This window comes from Hippoglossus hippoglossus, chromosome 3 (assembly GCF_009819705.1).
Source record: "Hippoglossus hippoglossus isolate fHipHip1 chromosome 3, fHipHip1.pri, whole genome shotgun sequence".
Lineage (NCBI taxonomy): Eukaryota > Metazoa > Chordata > Actinopteri > Pleuronectiformes > Pleuronectidae > Hippoglossus > Hippoglossus hippoglossus.
The window spans coordinates 17,556,059-17,579,396 of record NC_047153.1 but is presented as its reverse complement, the minus strand read 5'-3'; the positions used below and the strand labels follow the sequence as shown (position 1 = coordinate 17,579,396).

At 39.1% G+C, this 23,338-nt stretch overlaps 1 protein-coding gene across 1 annotated transcript; it reads right to left on the bottom strand.

Annotated features, from left to right (window-relative positions):
- Nucleotides 1–100: 100 nt before the first annotated feature.
- Nucleotides 101–22,235, bottom strand: chs1 (chitin synthase 1). The gene is made up of 34 exons (XM_034577881.1): nucleotides 22,189–22,235; nucleotides 20,003–20,138; nucleotides 18,002–18,187; nucleotides 17,297–17,498; nucleotides 16,480–16,640; nucleotides 16,101–16,176; nucleotides 15,649–15,767; nucleotides 15,185–15,362; nucleotides 14,921–15,017; nucleotides 14,671–14,767; nucleotides 14,128–14,249; nucleotides 13,857–13,952; nucleotides 13,209–13,373; nucleotides 12,956–13,103; nucleotides 12,510–12,575; nucleotides 12,241–12,416; nucleotides 12,026–12,084; nucleotides 11,159–11,359; nucleotides 10,855–11,023; nucleotides 10,556–10,671; nucleotides 9,029–9,208; nucleotides 8,796–8,900; nucleotides 8,590–8,707; nucleotides 8,377–8,381; nucleotides 7,295–7,691; nucleotides 6,990–7,096; nucleotides 6,728–6,809; nucleotides 6,420–6,573; nucleotides 6,106–6,210; nucleotides 5,559–5,669; nucleotides 5,021–5,158; nucleotides 4,803–4,882; nucleotides 4,305–4,371; nucleotides 101–710 (listed from the first exon to the last, which is right to left on the bottom strand). Exons 1-34 carry the CDS (start codon nucleotides 22,233–22,235, stop codon nucleotides 630–632), a joined length of 4,347 nt encoding a protein of 1,448 aa, XP_034433772.1. The 3' UTR covers nucleotides 101–629.
- Nucleotides 22,236–23,338: the final 1,103 nt, after the last annotated feature.

The window sequence follows — 23,338 nt, the reverse complement described above, 5'->3', positions numbered from 1 at the left end:
TGCATTTATGCCTTTTTATCATACAGAGAAATTATACACACATTTATTCTAATTAAATAAAACTAAAATATATTTCCAGTATCTCTAAATGGTGAAACTGCATTTTTCAGTTTTTTTTATTATGTGTAATTACACCAACACCATCAATATTACAGGCAAAACAATAACTCGCACTAGAAAGCATTTATAGTATAAAATACATGAAATTTGACAATATAATGACGGAAGTAATTCTCACAATATTTCATGTGCAAATGTAGCATTTTAGAAATCTGCAGAACTGATCCTGTTTCCTTTTTTCTACCCTCATGAGATGTGCAACCCATACAACATAGATTTAGTGATTTTCAATATGTATATTTAATTAATGACCTGATGTTTTCAGACATACTTCAGGAACAATAAATACAATTATTAAAAGCAAAAACATTTGAATAAAACACTTTAACTTTAAAACATTACTACTTTAGATCTGTTTGTGTAAACTTCACATCCTCATTTGAATTTACTAAGTAAAACTTATTCATTCTGTTGGATCTCATTTTCCCCTGTGCCATTTTGCCTCCCCAGACAGTGTGCACTGGTTAATGGGCTTCACTTGTTGAAGGTGGGTTATGGATTTCAGGATTTCAGTGACTCAGGTCTTCACTGGTAATGACGAGTCCATTTGCACTGTGGTTCTCCATAATGAGGACATCATCATCCTCCACCTAGATGAAAGAAACACAAAAACAATCGATGGTCATGTTTTATATACAATGATGGATTAGCACATGGGGAAAGTCGGTCCATGCCCTGGACCCTAGAGCCGATGGGATTAAATCATGTGATGTCCAAACTTATATTATATTTTAATAAGTGTCGCTCAACTGTCCAGAATAAAAAAATAGCTAAGGACCGAAGATGACGCAGCGATGAATAAACATGACATTGTCTGGGAGTTGGACTTTGATGACATGGTCAAAAATGAGAAGAAAGCGCATGTAGGTCACTACAGGTTCACTGCAGTTCTGTGTGGCTGTATGTGGCTCTTTACTACATTTAATATTCATTTATGTAAACTTTGCCGTACATAGAATGAAGACCTAAACTGACAATTTTTGAAAAAGCAATTATTAATGTCAAAAAACCAAATATAATTTTAAAGGGATATATGCTGTGTGGTTGTAGGGTACATGCAATGTGGGTGTATTTACACATCCTTAATAAATCACAGCTTAAAGCAAACTGTTATCATGTCCCATCCCCTGATTTGACCCAATTCTAGCTATTACTTTTAGCGGTAATGCTCAAATATCTGCCATAACAATTTGTTTTGTTTTATTCTTTTATGTCAGTTTTGATTTGTTTTACGTTATTGTTTGTGTATTTTAGGTTCGTGCTTGTCACCCAACAGTCCCGGCTGAGGACCAGAGGTGACCAGGCCTTTCTCCTAGTTTTGTTCTAATGTCTATTTTAATGATTTTACAATGTTTTATTATATCCTTAATTATTTTCTCATTTTCTGACATTTTTCAATTTCTGTATCCGTGCTCTTTTGCCGCGTGATCTTTCGTATAGTTTGCTTTTCAACCGTTTCCTGTTTTTTGCCTTCAAGTTTTTATTTTCAATCTGTAAAACACCTTGTAACTGTGTTTTCCTTATGTTTGTTTTAATCTATCTTGTTAAAATGTATAACCCAAATTATAATCTATTCACTAAAATAATGCGTGAAACAGCGCCTCCTGGTTTGCAATGCATGCTCACGGTGCGTTGTGTGGTGACAGGTGGTATTGCAGCTGAAACGGACGCAGGGGACGCTGGCTAGTAGAAAAGTTAGTAAACAGGCTGTACTCGGGTTCAAGTGACGAAGCTGCAGTTTGTATGAAGCCTCCAATGAAACGTGTGAACTCTGAGCCCGCTAGAGGAGGAAGCCGGACAACACGGCAGCCAAGACTTTGACAACCAAACAAGGAGCACGCAGGGGGAATAAACCACGTGGAGATATCACATCTGAACATCTCGGCCACCTTGGAGGACAGATGTGTTCCATCCAATAATAAAGGTGAGTCATCTGCTCCCCTCGCTCTCCTCCCTCTGTGGCTCCTCTGGCAGATCACCTGCTGTAAACACGACTTTACTGCTGCCAGTGATGGGCTTTTTATTGCTTGTAATGCCTGAGATCAGCTGTGTGTGTGTGTGTGTGTGTGTGTGTATAATATCATCGTCAAGCTTGCTGAAGCTAATCCAATATCAGACAGTGCACCGAGGCTGCTGGGGCCTGGAACTGACTCAAACAGCCTCACTCCTCCATTTGTTTTGACATTTGAGTTGTACAAAGACCTCGTTTGGCAGCCTGTCATTTTGAGCATTTTAAACCAGCCTGTGCAGAAATCTGTTAGTTACCTGGTGGAGTTTTATCATCCTTCCTTCTCTCTATAAAGTTTATAAATTATACAGCATGGTTTATGTTATACATGTGAGTCATTTGCTTTAATAACTACCTTGCTAAGGACCACCGTTTGTACACATGGAGCCAGTTCTCACTACTTGGTGGGTGTTGCTCATGTGTTTTTACAAGTGGCACACTTCCAGAATCTACTAATTTGTTAATTCTTGTTAATTTAAGATGATAGAGCTGTTCAAAAACGTTTAGAAAACCTAGGAATAAAACAATAGAAATACTAATTAATAGAACAAGTAATTGAGTAAAGGCCGTCCAGGCAGAAGTGTATATATATATATATATATATATGTGTATATATATATATATATATATATAGTATCCTGGTATGGAAACAAGATCTTTTTTTCTCCGTGCATGCCATAATGAGGGGATGGATTTAGTGAAACAACATGTTTGCAACATTTTGTTATGATAATGATAATGTGAACAAGAAATTCAATATGCTTGTTTTTCAACATTCCCTCTAACTGGGTTGACTTGACGAAGAAGAAATCAATATGTATGGATTCAGAGCTCAGACACTCAGACAAGTAAGGACTGTATGAGTTCTGGATTGTGTCACCAGCACAAAATAGGTGCTCTGCTCTGTCTGTGCCCTGGTGAAACTATAATGTTGCGCTTTGAATGTTGCTGCCACAATGAATTGTGGAACGGCATTATCTCCTTTCCTTACAATAATAATAAAAAAGGGTGGTACATTATATCGTATGCTAAAGGAGATAAGATAGGAAACACTGAAGCTCCTTCCTCCTTATTATTTAGAGAATTCGTCTAGCTCTTATCATGGCTGCCATTTTGATACTTCTGCATCATTTCACTCAGTTAGGAACCTTCCTCAGCAAAAATACTCTTCCTGTGCTTTGTTTGGGAACCGTTGCATTTCAGTCTATATACAGTGGCATAAAAGTGGCGTTAAATTGAAGATTACATGTCTTGATATTTGAAGCAAGCTTCCCTTTCTTATTTCTATCTCGAACAGGAAAAACAAGAAACAGGAAAAAAAGCTGTCTGTGGTCGGCAAGTATCGAAGCTTGCAAAGACTTTTTGTAGCAGCTGAGATTGAGATTTCTGGGCTGTCTTGCATGAACTACTCTTCTGAAATCTATTTATCTATCCATCATTGATTGCTGAGGATGTTTAGGTCGGGAGACTGTGAGGGCCATGCAAAAACCTTCAGCTTAATGCTTCTTGACCTGAAAACACCTCTCACAGCGTCCCCCTGCTTTGTGGGCATCAATTATTTGAATAATCATAGTGCTAGGCAGCTTCTTATTGTTGAGAGAAGGGTTGAGGAGTGGGAGTATTTATAAAGCTTTGAAATTTGAATCACTTGTTCTCTCTAATAATGTCTGTTAACAAGCCATAGCCCTAACCAGCTAATTACTAATACTTCGTGAGAGGTCTGGTCCCTCCGGGTGACTTAACTTTTATATGGTGCTCCTTTTCCTTTATATGGCTACATCTGTCGCTGGCAATGGAAGCGCCATGTTTTCAGGCTTCCTGTCCAATCATCCACTTTCGTGGACTTGGGGATGAACTGATACGATTTTGGTGTTCAACGGTCCAGGTTGCTGGGATTTCCAGCCTCTTGAATTTGATATCTCAAGGCAATTTTGGGAGTACTTTTTTGTATGGTTATCCTTTACTCTTTCTGTTTTCAAAATGACAACTCCATTACGAATTTAACTCCTCTTCTTTAACAATGTCACGTTGTAGGGCCAGTGCGGCAAAGTGCATGAAGATAATCAAGCATCTACACATCTTGGACCTGATATGTTTGAGTATTTTAGTTAAAAAAAACTAATTTCCTGCAGTTTGATGTGAATATCTGTGTGTCTGTTTGAGTGTTGCTACTTACATCATCCTTCTGTTTGTAGTCTTTCTCTGTGCTGCGATAGGACACTACGTGGATCAGAGTGTAGACCCTGCAAACAAAGAGGCACCGAGTGTTAAGTCAAGTAGAAAATATAGACAAGAAAAAGCTGCACAACAGATGTGAAAACAACAAGGGATATCGTATTTGTCCATAAAGGAAGGATTTATATCAGAATTCCCCTACTCTCGGTGGGGGGGAATATTCAGAACTAGTTTGAAAACTGTTCTTGGCCACTGAATCAAACTTCCAGTATCTGAGAGTGAACTTCCTAGTCAAGGTCAGTGTATGCACAGCGATATTTATCGAATATGTTAATTTGTAGCTGTAAAAAGTGTTACCAGGAGCATCTGTCGTACTTCACTTAACAGGTACATGTGAGCTAGTGACTGAGCCTGTGAACGAATCAGTGACTCTGTGTGTGTGTGTGTGTGTGTGTGTGTGTGTGTGTGTGTGTGCGTGTGCGTGCTTGTGTACACGTACCTGTGATATAACATAGCCATGAACTGCATAAGGAGCAGAACAGCAAAAGACAACAGGAACATCAAACTGAGTGGCTCCACCTGTCAACACAAGGAGTGATAACTGTTGGTGGGATTTACAGCAGCACTGATGGACATTCCAAAATATGTCAGAGTCCTCCGATAACTATCTCTGTCTCTGCAGCACATGCATCTAGGACTCTGTCTGTTTGCTCCAACCTTGAGGAAATCGTCAGCTTCAGTTCCGTTTGGATAGTATTTAGGGATCTTGATGCTGATGACATCATTTCCAATGGCCTGCAGGAAGAAGGTAGCTACCACCCACAGCACGTTGATGATGAAGTACAGGAAGACGGCCTGTAGGGAGGAAAGAGAATTCAATGCTATTTTTTTTGAAACTCTATACTGAAATACCAACATTTTTTATGGACTGTAATCGTAGCTGGAAAAAATTGTAAAAAAAGTTTGTGTCCCCTCAAAATGGACAAAGTCTAAAACTCCCCATGAGCCATTGCTAATGTCAAATTCCTAACAACCCAGCCAGGGGATGTTTCCTGAATAACATAACGGGAGCAGTCAGCAGTTCCAGTATTACCGTGTGATAATAACTGAAAACAGATACTGGTGTCTGCATGTTGACCACCAGGTAATAAAATTGCACAAAAAAAACACTAAAGATTAGTTTGGTGTAATAGACATTACTACCAGTACAGTAAATATGACTGTGTAACCACAGTACAGTTACAGTAAGTCTGACCTTGTTGCGCAGGGACTTCAGCTCTCTGGTCACCTCCTCTTGATGTGCTTTCACGTCAACGATGGGCTTCAGGTAGCGCTCGAGTAGTTTGTTCCAGAAGTCTTGCTCACCCTAAACACACAAACACAAATTCATATGCACAGGATTTTATTGCAGGATTAATTTAAATTAAGGCAAAAGTGGAAAGAAGGAACTTAATGGTTCACTGATCAACCTAATCGCTCCATTTTCCAAATATTAATTTTCATCTGCCTGAGGCAATACAAAGTAATCTTGATATTTCATGTTGGTTGCTTCCTCTTTTTTTATTACTATACCCTCACATCTTAATCATTGAAAGTAATAACGGAACATTTATCCGTATTTAGACCTGAACACCTCTCAGACGTGTCAGAAGTGAGGTATTGTCGTGGTAATGCTTAAATTGCTATTTTGTTTATCTGTACAGAAAATGATATTCAGTGTTGTAGCTGACGCTGACTCATCTCTGCTAGCTGCTGTTCAGTATTTGCGTCTCACAGACCGAGGGGCTGAATCAGTATCTTACCTCATCTAGTTTTTGCACCTGCGGGGCGGTGAGTGTTTTCTCAATGGCTCTCATCACTCTCTTCTCCAGTCTGTTCAATTGACTGGTCTTAATGATACGCCGAGCCTGAAAGATAAGAGTCTCTCACTCAGTGATTTCAGTCATTGCTCCTCTGCAGTTAAGTGTTAAATTTGGTTTGCATTTAAATTGAAAGCCTTTGAAATAGAGGCGCTAATGTGCAATACAATTAATGGCAAATTCTCTAGAATACATATTTATGCATTTCTAGGAACAACACATTGTTTTTGTATGATGATCAAATCAGTTGTCGTCACCCGCTCTGTTAGTGCATATTGTAACTCCTCCAGCTGGCTTTTTGTCAGAACATCTTCAGGCCCTACATCACTGAGCTCTCCATTGAGAGTATCGGTCAACATCAAGACCAACTCCTCGCACAAGTCGTCCTGATTTTTGTTGCGAAGTGTGTATCTGAGGAGAAGATGGCAAGAGCAAATGCATTTATAGTTTTACCTGATACAACAGTGATTTGAGACCAATTTAAGACACAACATAATAATGAATAACTTTTACACAAACACTGACACTTTTGGGCCTGTTGCTATACAAAAAAAAATGTATTTACCGTATTTGTGCTTGTAGATTCCTTCTCATGTTAGCGTAAGTCAGCTTCTTCAAGAACTCTTCTTTCACTGGCTTCACCCAGTCTAACACACACACACACACACACACACACACACACACACACACACACACACACACACACACACACACACACACACACACACACACACACACACACATTATGCTATGTGCTTCTCATATTGAATTGCAATAATTAGTAGTATTGGTATTATGAACACATACAATTTAAATGGGCTTCTCACCACTAACATGGAGCTCCTCTGTTTCTTCTGGGACACCAGTCAGTGAGAAATCATCATCGTCATCGATTGCACTCATTGACAGGCTCTTTTTTTCAGTGCTGTCATCACTGCGCACATGCACACAGACACTTTTTGTGGATTTGGGGGAATATACATTTCATAATTCCAGTATATTGTTTTGTGTTCTTCTATGAGGACAGACGATAACTTAGATCTCAAAATGATTGATTAACAGTTTGGCCGATTGACCAAGCAGCTCATTGACGTGCGAGGTTTGGAGAAAGACAGAAAAAAGAAAGAAATACCTGCTACTGTAATCAGTGTCATTGTCTCTGTCCCTGTTTGTCTTGTTGTGTTTGTCTGTGGGAGATGCCTGAGCTCTTTCGAAGGTTTCCTCCATGTTGGTGTCAGGTTTGACTTGAAGCTCCAGGTTTACAGTCGCCTGTTGAGTTGTTTCCTGGTTGGTCAGCAAAGAGTTTGGGGCATGCTGTGCACTCTGGCCAGTGATTTGTTGAAGCATCAGATTCTCGGTTTCCTGTGTTATCTGCAAAGCAACAGGATGAAATACATTTATCCAGACATCTATTCCTCCATTGTACAGTATTCTTTGACTGGTTGGTAACAGTACCTGACATTTCATGTCCCAACAGCAGATTGTACAGTTTCTGTCACACATAACATTTGTATTCTTCTTCACTTCTCCTTCTTTCCTATAGACAGAAGGAACAAAGTAATAAAGAAAAAGAAGCTCATTTTAAAATACAGACACACACGGAGGATTATTATTGTCCATGCAGATTGAAATGGAAACAAATTAATTCCCTTATCCTTCTTCTCATCTTATAGATCTGATAGATAAGTGAATTATTGGTTAACAATAACTTTTCCTCAACCTGAATTAGATAAGTGGCACAAATGAATTAATAGATGAATGGATGGATTTGGTCAGCTAAAGGTCTACATTGCAATACACATCAATCATAACAACTAAGCCTGCTATTCGTGGCGTTTAGTGTATTTTCGTTAATTTAAATTGCTGGACTTGACATATTTTATTCTTTGCACTTTTTAATATATAATTGATTGCACAGATCTCAGGTTAATTGTGTTTCTGACAGTAAGAGCTCACATTTCCTTGTTTTTATTAATATGTATATGTTCTTTCATATTACTGTCTACTAGCTTATATGTGACGTACAATTAGAGGTTGCTCAATTTCATGATTTCTCTATCAAATATTTGCATGTGGATAATTTAATAAACAATCATGGATTACAAACATACAAAGTGTGTTCATGTTGACCCTAAAACCCATAGTAAAATTCAGTTTAAATTAATGTTAATTAGATGAATAGATTTGTTAATATTCCTGCATTGGGGCATTTACTTCCTCTTTATCTATCTATCTATCTATCTATCTATCTATCTATCTATCTATCTATCTATCTATCTATCTATCTATCTATCTATCTATCTATCTATCTATCTATATATATGTGTGTGTCATAAATTAAAATAAAGTACAATTAAAAGACAACCCAATTATGAAAATGATCGTTTTCAGCCGGAAGCACCATTCTAATAATTATCAGTGCATTACTTAGTGGATTCTCTTGTGCCCCAGGTCACAATGTGCATGTTAACCAGTGAGTAGATGGTCAGTAGGAGATATCCACTTGGAATACAGATGAAGTACATCAAACCATAGACAATCATCACTGTGGGAGAAAAAAAAAACATAAGTAACATATTGGTAACATCAAACATTTAACTGATAATATTTAGAATTATAAAATAGAATCATACCAAACTCCTCTGGGTGTAGTAAGGCTGTCACCAAGTACATGATTGTCATAGAAACCAAAAACACACCAGTAGGGGTCAGGAAGGTGCCCTGAATCACCATGTCACCTAAAAAGTGAAAATGTTGTTTATTTTTTGCAATTGAGGGTTTAACATACATGCATTCAAATATTTTTATAAAAATGTCAGTAACATGAAATCACCAAGTTTTTTATTTATTTAAATTTTTTACCCACCGATGATGGAGAAGAGGGATGCGGTCATGAGGAACGCATACAACACACTCATAATGGCAGCTATGGTTATTTGATTATTAGGCTTGGCTACAAAACAGACGATGATGTAGAACACGGGGGGAAGGCTGGCGATGACGATGGAAAGCGTTCCTGTGATTTTGAAGACAAACTGGAAGGCACCTGTCAGAAACGGAGAGACACGCAGAGACGGTCAAACGGAGAAACAGATGCAGGAAGATGGACAGTGAAGTTATTTAGGTGGAAACTAAACCAGTGATCTGCAGGGGAGGAATGTTATGCGTTTCAAGTCCTAGTAAAGTGACATGAGGTAATTACAAAGTCTGTCTTGATTCAGTCAAGTCAATGGATATATTATGAAAACATGTTGCAGCCTCCCAATATGCTGTTGTATTCATTTAACCTGCTTATAGCACCTTTTACACTTTACAGTACATACAGTTTTCTGATGTTTCAGATAAACGATGACCATTGTGAGAGAAGCATGAAGAAAACTTTGGTCGTTGAATCTTGGATCTTAGGACGTTTTCCAACTTGGTCCCTTTCAGCCCACCAAACAAACTCCGAGCGATGAGTCAGCATTTTTTGCGCGTATGTGAACATTCCAATTCTCAGACCACCTCAGGGACACACGTACAGTATTTGAAGTTTACTTTGTGTTTGTTTGATTCACTCTTGAGTTTATGAGAACGGGTCAGCGGGGGATTGAGGAGGAAGGACCCTCGAGACGTTGACGCGGTAAAAGGCGACCGGACCTATAATGTCTGCTGTAGCAGCGGTGGGACACTGCTTTCACACTGTGTTCCGTCACTGCATAGATGCTTCACAGTTCAGGTTCACTTCAATACAATGGCTAAACACGAAGCAAACCTGGAGCGCTTTGGGTTTACATTGCGGAAGTTAAGTACAATTGGGTTTCTAATAATAGTTTGCATTCATGTGGACATATTGATGACCAAAATCCCATAATGCATCTGCTGCCACAGTCCACATACTGTGTTGAACTGTGATTCAGCAGGAATTTATTGCACCCTCTGACACAACTCAAAACTGATACTGTACAGATATAAAGGTGTGACCAGTATTTTACGACCAATGTGAGACCTAGATATTTGACATGCAGTGTCATAAAATGTTATCGCACAGTGCAACAGAGATTTAGGCGTCTCACGTGTTCGAATGGGTTCATGATGAGGTAAAATTAGTGAAGTCCTTTAAAACAAATTGTGTCAGTTGTTTTACAGTATATTTTAGATATTTTTAAAATGAAAAAAAAACACAATAACTGCATAGGGAAGAAGTTAATTTTCAAAACAACTGTTATCTGTATCAGGCAGTGTTGTGAATCCTGGTCCTGTGGAGTTTCTGGGAAAATGTTTTGCTGAAGTTCCCGGACTCATAAAAAGTGTGACGTACGTCATCAACCGGAGATAAGAGCCGTTAACCCTGCTGCAGTCATTGAATGATCAGCAATAAGGAAGGGCTAAGGAGTATTACACTTTAACCTACCTGCTATCATGAGAGTCACTGATGCTGGGCCAAGGATCGAGGAACCAACTGAAAACATCTGGTAGAAAATGTAAAGCCTGGAGATTGATGAGTTCTTCTTCACTGTCTCTCCACCACTATAATTGAAGTCCCAACCACAAAAGAGTGCTTATGAATACAACACGTCACAATATACGAGTAAACAGCTGATTGGGGAGGTGAAGTTTGTACATATGAGTCTGAAACCCTAGAAATTTGTCCAATTTGAACGTAATGTTTTGAAAGTGACTGGCCATGGAATGAAACAGTTATTTAATGACCTGTGCAGAAGGTCCAGTGTATTAGCCAGTGTTGATGGTCCCCATCGTCTCCTCTGGTTGTAAAACTCCTTGAACTCCTGCGGTGAGTTGGTGTATGCATCTGATGCAGCATTGTATTCGACGCGCCATCCCTGCTGCAGTAACAGAGTACACAGCCAACGATCCTCCCCTACAAAAGTATTCATGTGCAAACAGGACACAACAGAGATGTGTTATATGGACATGAACACACAAAAAAAGGTAACGAGACAAAACTAGGAGATGTTAAAAATTGTCATGTGCACGTGTGTGTCTGTGAGCCAACCTTGGTCATATTGCACATATTCTGCAGCTCTCGTTGCAGTTGTTGTGTATCTCTTTAAGACATTGTCGTCCATCAAAGCCGACCCTCTAAACAGACTAAAGCATCCCGGACTGCACAGCACACAGCCAAACACATGCTCTGCTGTCTTCTGGAGCCAGTGGCCCACGGCATACTCAAACTTCTGGTACCACACCATGGGACCTGGGATGGTGGGCCGACGAGGGGGCGAGCAGAGAGAGACATGGAGATGAGGTGAACAGGAACATGGAAGAAAAAAAACGGAGGGCAGAGGATAAGAGAATTGGAGACAATGTTCAGTTATTTCAAGCTGAAGTCTTATCCGAGACACGTTGGGTGTTTGCTGGATTGTACCAGTCCATTTCTTATTATCGGACATTGAACCAGCCCCCCTTCCACCTTTTACCTTCAAGGAGGTTATGTTTTCATTGCCGTTAGTCTGTTTACTGGAATACACATCCTTATGACACAAGGCGTAACTAAAGTGCACATATTTTTGGTAATATATTAAAAAAGATTAGCTATATAAAACCCTCTGACTTATGTTTAGACCTTGAGGAGAATGCTAAGTGAACCCAGAGAGCACCTGGCATTGCCAGTGTAATAGCTACATTTTGATCACTGCTTCAAAAATAAGAATGAAGGTATAGATAAGACACATGGTGCTTCTCGATATTCAGGGCATGACTTTGTGTTGTTCATCCCCTGTGGCTGGATTACATGTCCTATTACTAGATGGGTTCCTTTGTCCTGCGGTGTTGTTACTCCGTATCAGCCTAAGGTGCCAGTACAAAAATAAAGCCATCAAATAAACGATAAGGAACATTTTAAAGTAAAAAGACTACTTACCCATGCCGGTAGGATGGATTCTACCACATGCTGCACCAACATTTTCATACATTCTCAACCTATCAATAAAAAAAGAATTATTACTAATTTTGAAAATGATTTAATAACTGAAACACTGACTGCATGTTTATCGATGACTCAAGTTGCTAAATGATGAGATTTTTGTCCTGAACCATGATGGTAGAAGTTATTTAGTGGGTTTGTCTGTTACTGACCTGTCTATAAGCAGAATCACAGCTTTGGGTTGGAAGTCAGTGTCTCCGTCTAGAGCCAGGATATAAGTGTTTTCATCTGAGATTAATTTCCTCTTGTAGTCGTTGTCATACTGAGGCAACAGGAAACTTTCACCATCTAAAGAGATCAGACTGGCTCTGCATGGGTTATTCTGACGCTGTGAAAAGAATGACACAGATTAATGTTTTAAATACACGTTGTCAACGTGTATCATAATTTCCACTTTTTAAACAAATGCAAAAAGTCTTACTGGGATCTTCTGGGGGTTCTTGACAATGTAACCCTTCCACCCGAGTAGATAATACATATACATGATCTGAAAGTCATAGACATTAATATAATGTGAAAATCCAAGACCAGCTGTTAAGGACATGGTTAAATAAGTCTGTTTGTTTCAGAGGAACAGAGTTGACTTCTTTAAAGGAACCATCATAAAAACTAGAACAACAATGTGATTGTATCCACATTATTATTATTAAGCATATCTTCAATTATAACTAAACACATTTCTACAGATATAGATAATATAGGACAGTGATATCCATAAAGAGATGTTCAATTAACATATTGGTGTATTTGGTACAATAGCAATATTATCTGTCCGTCTCTTTTCAGTCGTAAAGCCAACTTTATGATTTACATGCACATATCCAGATACATGTACAGACACACACAACCACCATGAGCGCTCCATACCTGGGACCATCTCTTCTTGTTCCTGATCAGACCTTTGTCTTTTAGGTGAACATAAAGCATGTTGCCTTCAGGCATAACAAACATCAGCCTGCCTCCGTAGGGAGTCTCAAAGATCGACACGTCGTCTGGCTCTTTGTTGGTAAACACCCTGAGTTGTTGGATGGATAAATGGTTGGTTAGAGACAAAGATGTGTGGTTGTACAGATAAATGTTTACATGTATAGATAAACAGTAGACAGATGCATAATCTCACCTATAAACCTCTATGACAACATCGATCAAGTCATCAACATAAGTATTAACCAGCCTCTTCTTCGTGTCCTCGTCAGTCATGAAGGCATCGTCCACATAAATGTGACACTCAAAGTCAAAACAGTCCTTATGCTCCTCCTTTGGATCGCCTCGATAGCGGTCCAACCTGAAACAACAAATTGCAGTAACGGAAGCCTATTAGCTTAGTTTATTTTCTTCTTTTGTACAAACTGTCAAAGTAAGAATACTATTAATACAATTCCAGCAGACATATTTAGCCTTTTAATTTCTGTAATATCTTAAGTCATAGACACATTTAATTCAGGATTAACATTTTAGAAAGCAACATAACAATAGGCTGAAACCCTATGTTTCACTGCCTTGCTTCTTAAAAGTATCCCATATCTTGCACTGCTGACCAGAGGTGAACCCTGTTGTCTGCATTCACACCCAACAATAAGGCTGCATTACATGGACACACCCTTGAGTCTACCTTTGTGTCACTGCAGCACGGTGACAAATTAAACAGTGGAGGTCAGTGACAACGAGACGTTAAGATGTTGAGTTGCTCTCTAAAGCGACATGAAAAAGAAATGAAGCCCATGTTGTGTATGTTAGGCTGGTGCATCAAGGTGGCCGTGTCCCAAACCTGAACATGGAGGTGAGAATCTTGAGCATTTCATCGTAGGTCTCATGCCACATGGTGGCACAAAGATAGATCACGCATTCCTGAATATCATCATGGCTGTAGAGCAGAGGAGAGGTTGAAAACATTTAATGTCGTGAACACACGTCGTTCAGCAGTCCAGAAAACAAATGTTGATCTGTTATGGAGACTGTGAACGTTATTTCATACAGATACCACACATGCACTTGGTATATAATATAATGCAATCTGCAAACAATGTACTTCCTCCCACCTCTCCTGGTTTCGGGCTCGTGGCACCTTCATCTTGGTGTTGAGTAGCAGAGACAGGTCAATGAAAGCAGATTCATAGAGGCGACGAACAAAGAGCTGAGAGGTTCTCTCGATACGCTGCACCTGTAAACCACAGAAAACCATAGGAGCATTTAGGTTTAAGTCATTTAAAAACATTAATAAAACCTCAACAGCAGCAAGTCTTTCCACTCAACTGTTACTGTCCATCTGTGTTTGCTGCAAACAGTTTGAAATCTATTTTATTGGCTTGTGGCTGGAAATCTCCGAGTGATGGTATTACTCAAGTTGTGGGGATCTGATCTGTTCATACAGTCACATTATGAGAACTTGTTTTCCTTACAGGGATACAAAGCCAAGTAACCATGTGACTTTAAGGTGGAGACATGTGTTATGGTTTGGATAGGGTAAGGCAATTTGTAGTTGTGGTGAAGGTTGAAGAAAGAAAGAAATGTAAGTCAATGCAATGTCCTCTGAAGTTAAAGACACGACTGTGTGTGTATGTTTGTATATGTTGTACTGGTACCTTGATCTTCCACACGTAGTAGGTACATGTGACAAAGCCTGACCACATACACACTCCCTCCAGTGCCAGCATTGAAAAGGGCCATTGCAGGTAATAGCTGTCAAATAGCACATGAACTCAGATTAAGCACATTTACAAACCATGAAAACTACACACACACACACACACACACACACACACACACACACACACACACACACACACTGAGTCACTGATTCGTTCACAGGCTCAGTCACTAGCTCACATGTACCTGTTAAGTGAAGTACGACAGATGCTCCTGGTAATCTCGAGTATGACCACAGGGGTTGTGTTCGTTTGACTCAGGTGGACCAAGCTTTCACAAAACTCTGCAGTAGAAACAATGAAATGTTGTTCTGGTTGTTAGCGAAATTATGTTTACTCTTGACACAGCTTCCTGGTACAGATGTGCCCTCGAAGGTATGGAGACACGAGTAACTTGAAGTCAAACATTTCACACAGTTCCCCATGACTTGATGTATGTAAATAAACTTACCTTGGATACTCCCATGTTGGGCGCCCTTCAATTTATCTACCTCGGTTATGAAAAGTATCAATCCCAACAGTAGGGTTGCAGGCCCAGCGCAACATACTGGCAACGCAAAGCTCATCCTGACTGCATGAATCTTACAGGCCACCACCCCGAACCAGTGGCAGGCTGCCGAGCAGAACGCCTGAGACCAGAGAACGGGAATGTCAGTGAAGATGGCAGCTCAGGAATCAGTGACTGTATGAAAACTGTCTGAGTTATTCAGTCTCATGTCGCAAAATGTTGGTCAGGCAAACTTAATAAAATGAATTACTTAAAAAATGCAATTTGACCTGTCAAAGAATTCTTAGTTAATATCCCCAAAGGACAACAGAGGAACAGCGGACAATACAAACCAACTGTACTCGGTGCTAGACACCATATCTGTCTGTCTCTAACAATGTCGGTTTGCATTACCTCCTCCAACCTACCTGTACGAATAACAGCCCCAGTCCTGTTTGCAGTAACAGCCAGTCATCATTCTGCATGTTAAAGTCAGCCCAGACGATAGACTTATCGATAAGCACATAGTAAATCAGGTATACTCCTCCTACAACACAATAACAAACATTAAACAAAGTGTGTGGAAATTGGTTTGTTGTCAACAGTGGAATTGCGGCAGTTCTACTGTATTGAACAGAAAGCGTAGCAACAATTAAAGACTTCATCACAGCAGGAGAATATCCCTTGGAATCCATCTGCACCCCTGACATCACACACATCTGTTTGCTCTCCACTGTTAATGTTTGAAATGACATGTTTTACAGTCTAAGCATGGCAAACCAAAAAAGTAAGTGAAAGTAGATTTTAAGAGCATAATTATGCATGCATTGGCTCTTTGAGTATTACGTGTGGCTGCAAACATCGATGACAGATAATTTACCTATCACGATTATCCTCAGAATACTGCTGATGACAAACACAAAGTCCCTGAACCCGTCCAGTTCTGACAGTTTTTCCTGCAGGGAAATGGAGGGAAGAGTCTCACTGATCATGTCAAGTCATTATTTATGTGCATGACAAATATACAGGTCCAAACAGATCACTATCTACCGGCTCTAGGGGAAGACGCAGCTTGCCTGTTTAGAGATTACAAAATATTACGGAGTAGAAACAGTTAAAGGCTAAGGGTCGGGGGGGGGGGGGGGGGGGGGGGGGGGGGGATCTACAAGATAGGTGAACAGGGTTAGTTCAAGTCAGGTGGCTCATTTTAAAAAGTAGTGTCTTAGCAGTGAAGACCGAACAATAGAAAAGCATTATACCTGCATTCGGTTAGTAGCTTGCAGTGGATTTTCCCACCAGCAGAGGGAGATGAGGAGTGAAGAGAAAATTCCAAGTCCAACATAGATAAAGCAGTTGGGGCTCTGTCTATCCACGTATGATGACACACGCACATAGAAGTCAACTCCCAGGAGACAGTAACCTGTTAGTTAATAAGTAAACAAGTTAGTTTACATTGTACCTGTTTTCCTCATGCAAGCTACTGTGTGTATTAAAAGAAAATGCATGATTGACGTAGTTGTCAGACCAGTGGTTTCATGTTTCAGCTGCTGACTGGATACGGCATTACACTGCTCATGTATCCTCCTAGAAAATGTGTTCAAATACAACTAAAACACTTGCAAATAGCAAATAAGTTTTAAAAGAAACTTCACGAAGGCTGGTTTTCAAATTAAAGGACATTGTGGAAGTTAACATACTGAGAAAATGCTTTTTAACAATGTAAAAGCACTGTTGGGACGTTGTTAATCTTAGGAAAACACTTAAGACCTGTCGAATACAGAAAAAGTCACTTGAAACGTAACATTTAGCCGGGGCGACAACATCTCTGTTACCGTGCTAATTGCAGAAACAAGACCGACAAGACTGTGAATATGACTCTTATGTCGCTGTTTGTGCGCTTTTTATAGCGACAGTCACGTCATAGTGGCTTAAATGTTTTCTCTATTCTCTCCAGAAATCAGGCTGTGATTACCCCGGTGTCATTGGCCACACAATTAATTTGTTGCTAGTATAACTTTTTTTCGAAAAACAAACAAACAAACAAAAACAGACGGGGAGAGAAAAAGAGATAGTTACCTGCAAGAGTGAGAATGAGGGAACATAGAGGGAAGACAATTTTCCATGTTTTCCTTTGTAGTCTGAAAACAATCTGCAGAATGGCCGACACAATGCAGACTCCTCCACTGATGAAGAGATTAGTCAGCACGTCAAACTGAGGCATGACAACGAGCACCAGGACCGAAGTGCCCAGAGACACCAGACACTCGATAGCACAAACCTGGAAAAGACACAAAAATGACATAATTTCCACACACTCGCTATTTGATTGGGCGACAGGTGGTTGAAAACTGGTTTGTTATCGTCAATGAAATAAAATCCAAATGTTCAAAATAAGACTGCTGTGGCAAAGACAATTACATTTCATGTCAGAAAATCTGTAAATTTCTTTCCTCTTATGTGGATTTGCTGAATGTATTGATAGCGGCACTGATGGAAACCAAAAGGAACACATACAGTAACTGAATATGCCACACTGACATACTGTGGTTAAGATCTGATAAGTGCAAATAAGCTTGTAATATTTAAAATACTTATATAAAAAATCCTCTTAAACAAAATTTTAAAGTTGTTTTTTTTAATGTTGAATCACTGTTTGGTTGATCAAAACTTGAAGAGTGTCCTTCGTAAACAATCTAATCAGACAAAGGGATGTATAATACATTTGTTATTATTACATGCAAAACATTTGACATGCTAAAAGCACGACTCATAAACACGTACAAAGAACAGCGTCTTCATGTTGGGCTGTATGAAGCTCTTGAAGGCACATTTCCACAGGGACTTGAACAACATCAGGAAGTTGGGGAAGACCAAGCAGAAAACCAGCATCAGCATGTAGAACTGTTTTTCCTTTGGGCTGCGCAAGGAGGTCGGACACGACATGGTGGACAACACCAGGAGAGAGCCCTGATTGGACAGACAACTCAAGTATGTTAACCACAGAGTATGAGGCAGATGACTTATTGTGACTGATGACGTTTGCGGTGTGATCTCATTGTGTTATATTATTATATGTGTCTCTCTTTCTTTGGGTAACTATTTTCGAGAGACTTTAAAAGATCCTCTTCTTTTGACTTTATCATCATTTGTTGTAGTAAAGTCCTGCGTGTAGCCGATCTTGTATGTACTGTAAATATTAGGAAGACTATGATATAAGACAATGGAACTACTAAGCTATGGTGGAAATTGTCATAGTTAGTGTCTGACAGTTGCCAATATCGCTGAAAGGCACACAAGTTGATGGTAGCTAGCAGCATTGAAAACTAAAACGACAGCTGGCCCTCTCTGACTTCTCACCAATGTATTATTGCATTTCACGGTGCCTTTAAGGACACCTCATAACTTTAACCACACCCATTACGAAAGCTCATCACTTTGAGAAATAAAACAAGTTTTTCTGATTCCATAATGTTTAGGGAATTTGTTGTTATTGTGATTCCCTACAGCCCAGTGATTCGTCACGAAGAAATAGACTGAGAGACAAGGCTGAAGGAGGTATATTAAAAACTGAGAGGAAATGGAGACAGAAGCACAGAGGTGGACGATGTCGTCACGTGCACGTATTGCAGAGGTAAAGATTGATAGAGAAAATGAAGATAGCATCTGCAAAGTGGAAGACAGAAATGCACACAGAGACAGAAAGAGATAAAACACAGGAGAGAGAGATTTGGGTACAAAGGGATCAAGTGTAAGCCTTGCCCTATCATAAATAGCAGCAATATTGTTCATGGCACTGTGAGTAGGCGGGCACAGACAGATAAGAGGCTTGTTTTTCTAAACTATAAAAGCCCTGATGGAAAAAGCATTTGATATTCAATCACTGCACCAAATTTCCCGAATTTAAAATGCAAAATAAATATATATATATATTTAGGCATGTTTTTGCTGTTTTTGACTGTCTATAGCTGTGTCATTTAACATTAAACACTTCATATACATTCACAGCAGCTTTTATTTTAATGATTTGTTGAACTGCAAAATTTTTTTTTTTTAACAACAACCATTTCGAATCTGCCAAAATGCAAAATGTCAACCCCAGTAACACTTAATGGGAGTTCAAGTCACAACTTGTAGTTGGCAATAATCCTGTTATTCTAATTATTATAATGATTTAATGCTCTTTAACGCTCTTAAAAGCCAAAACCACCATGAATCATCATTTACACACTCCACAACTCCAGCCTCATCAGAGAAAACCTAGAACCAGCAATACTGTTTGATGAACAAATTTAATACATTTTCCCATCTCTCTCTTTCCCATTTCCCATTTAATTAATTCTCCAGATTCGGGCTGCCACAGTCTACATAATCAATGGGAAACACTGACATGAAAAATAAATGTGTTATATGTATATATAAAATACATTCAATTACAGATGGATACACACAAACTTTTAATAATAGGAAAAGCTATCATGGGTGCGCCCGAAACAAAAAAACGTATAATAATTGAACCTAATGGCGATGAAGGTATATATAAGTTTTTCTATTTGTCAGGGAAAGGGCTGCACCCTGACTTTTATCAAAGATGATTAAAAAGTGGTTTTGGTGGTTTCGGTAAAGTTTAAAAAAATCTAATTAAAAAATTCAAAATGCTTCAGGCTTCTGACATTAGAAACTTAGTTTTCGTGCAGGGGATTGTCCTTTGCTCCAACACCACAGAGAAGTGGAAGTTATCGTATTGACACCCATGCTGGTATATAGACAGGAAGATAATCGTACCTTTGAGACAACAGCACTTGTCAAGACGGCTAACCCCACAATAACAGCCACCAGGTACTGGGCCAGCTGAAAACATCTTCTCTTCGATTCCTTCTCAGCTCCGATTGGGTTCAGCTGGAATGGATCCCATGTATCCCTGTATCCAGATTCACATTGCACACACATATCTGTAGATTGAGTCACTTTTGCTTTTATCAAATTCTGCTATTGAGAACCGTTGAGTTATAGACTGCCGCCTTACATTTAAAAAACATATTTTTGATGTTGGGATTTAGTTTGCACCTCTGTAAGAACCTTGTGCTCTGCAGTTTGCGGAATGTGCCACTTTACTTCCCAAAAAGCGGAGGTCAAAATGTCAAAAACTGTTTTCTTTATTAGATAATATGGATGAGAGTGATTGCAGTGCATTAAGGGATGATATGTGGGGAAGTCTTAACCCACATGGTGCATTAGTCTGTAACAAGTAGTTTGACAAGACCCAATGAAGGTCTTTATAGTTGGGATTAGCACGAGGGGACAGTTGAATGACATGTGATTGGGTCCCAGGATTTTAACCCAAGACAACCACAGTCACACTGACTAAACTGAGCAGGTCTGATTATACCCTGTGAACTGTATCTATCAGCCTCTGTCCCCCCCCCCCTGCTGCTGGCTGATTAATGTGACTAAAGTGCAGAATAATTACAGGGTGAGGGTTCTCCTCCTCGAGTTGATAACACTTTGCCTGATCTTTGACTTTGCTGCTGTTGTTTTGTGAAATGAGAACGCGTGCGTGTGAACTTTCCTTCAGTGATGCATCTACTCAGTCATTACATCGTTTAAGAGGAAGAGCTGTTGATTTTAGAAGACCTAAGACATATTGTTAAAGAACTTTCAGCTAATTCACAGGTTTTAAAAGGCTGGAAGAGAGTCAGTGTTTCATTTTCAATCACACTATTCTATAAGAACACAACACACACATATATTCACCCACTCATCATAGTTACAACTAAGAATAATAATAATAAATGTAAGAATAATAAATAGTTTTCTTTGGCCGTATATATGTCAGAATAATAAACAGTTTTATCAGGGCGTTTAGAGGCTATAAAGCCACTCCTGATTTTATACGATTTCTTTTTTTAAAAATCTAAACAGACACTGATAAAGTTACCAAACAAACTTATAGCAGAAAGCCTTCATTGATTTTTTTCTGGGCTGTTTTATTGTATTTTTGCCTTTTTTTTTATTGGCTTCTTGTCTGTCCTATTGTGAAGCAACAAAAAAAAATGCTTTGTGTATATTTATATATATATTTAGAATGTGATTCAAAAAGTATTTAAAATTTGAAATGGAGGAACACTCCCTTAACAGTGGTCAGTATCTGTGGGATGACATCAGCCACAGCAATAAAGAGAAGCATGGCAGCACACAGGGAATTATGTTTATGTTATGACTAATATCCATCATGATAAGAATATATAGTGATGAAGGGTTGAATAAATGTGTGGATGTGGAACGGCTGCCTCATTTTAATGCAAAATGCTCTGAATGTATTAGTTTCTAAATCTGTTTCACTACTAGGGCTGCACGATATATTGAAAATGTATCGTCATCGCAATATCAACGTGCGCAATATACTTATCGCAGAAGACGGCTTATACCGCGATAAATGGTGTTCCAGGGGCCACGCATTCACGCTCTGCATGTCAATATATTTAGATGGCGCCCTGTTAATAATGGAGCCCTGTTAATAAACCCTAGATAACTAGATAATAAACTAAAGACATTCAGATCATTGACGGGTTTTTCCATCAGTGAATCATTGTCGGCCAAGCTTACTTCCCGTATTAATCTGGATACAAATTTATACAGATAAGACTTTAGGAGCAAACTATCATATTGCCACAGCACAAAACCAAAGTTTGCCAAAAAGCCCGACAAAGACGGCAAGGATCACAAAACATAAATGTAGCCGTAGAATAATTTCTGCTACCTGAAACACAAGTGTCAGATCGACTGATTTTTTTTTTTCTCTGAATATATTTGACCAGGCTTGGCTCAGTGGGCTTCCGCTTACACAAATATGTTGTGTATTTAAATACAACTTATTGTCCTCTTTTATTTAACCTGTAAGATCGGAGTCATTGCCTTCAATTGAAAATGAACTTTAAAAAAGGCAACATGCAGAGTAGAGTCATTTTCACCTGTGTCTTCCCTCTCTTTTCTTTCCTCTGTATTTGAGTTCTTCCATCTTCTTATCTACTCCACTTCTCCAGCTTTACAGTGACCTATAGGGTCTGTGTCAAAGAGGAAACATATTAAAACAAGAACCCGAATAAGACTTTTTGTAAATTAGTATAATATGCTTGTAATAGATGAATAAGAAGAAAGAAAATAGAAATACTATACCTTGATATCTTGAGAATTCTTCTATTGATAAGATCCTCAAGTCTTCAGCGAAAACACCTCTGCTGTTCTTGTATTGCTTCAAAGAAGTTGAACGCCGCGCAAACGTTTATCCACGGGAAAGAAGTTTCATCCAAAGTACAGTTAAATGCGGTGAAATCACAAATCATGAGAACAAATGGATTTCAAATGGATTTCATTAGAAAAATTTGATTTTTGGGATAGAAAGTACGTGTGACTACGAGTCTCCCGTCAATCTGTGAGTCAGTCAATCTGTCCTTTGTTTATCTATTTGTGTGTTATCAGCAGTTTATGAAAGAAACACCCATAGACAGTAAGGGCCAGCCCCCTCAAGGGTGTGTGTGCGTGTGCGTGTGTGTGTTCTGATTATCATAGTTTATGTAAGCCATAAATTAAAACCAGGAAGTGTGTTGGTTTCTCACTGACTAAAAATGTCATTTCATCTATGACCATTTTATGAGGGGCAGTAAAAAGTACAAGGATCATTTGCACTGCTCACACACACTGTAGTGTTTTTAATTAGCTAAATCTAACATTTAGCTTAGTGTTCTGTACTAAAGATAAGTGTTGGCAAGAAGATACTGTATGAAAGGTGAACTGGTGTTGTCTTTGGGCATCTGACGTGTTTCCTCCTCTAGATATCCAATATAATATAATGCCATCCCTATTCATGGCCCTGATGTGGCACATAGTATTATGGATTGAGCTTTGTGTACTTCTGTGTCTGAAATTTGGGTTCAGGTTGGTGAGCAGTGGCCCAACAGAAGCATGAAACTCCAGGTTTTATCTATCCTTTATCTCACATAATGGTTGTAAAGCTTATGTTTCATCTAAAGCTCAACCAGCACCTTGGAAACAAGCACTCAGTTGTTAATCACAAACCAAATCCAGTTTTATTGTCTCACACTTAATGTAAAGGTCCTTATT

Coding starts and splice junctions, on each gene's coding strand:
- chs1 (XM_034577881.1), bottom strand. CDS start 22,235: ATGGAAGAACTCAAATACAGAGGAAAGAAAAGAGAGGGAAGACACAG. Junction 14,768..14,920: donor TGTCGTACTTCACTTAACAG/GTACATGTGAGC, acceptor GCTATTTGACAG/CTATTACCTGCAATGGCCCT. Junction 6,211..6,419: donor AATATGCACTAACAGAGCGG/GTGACGACAACT, acceptor CTTATCTTTCAG/GCTCGGCGTATCATTAAGAC.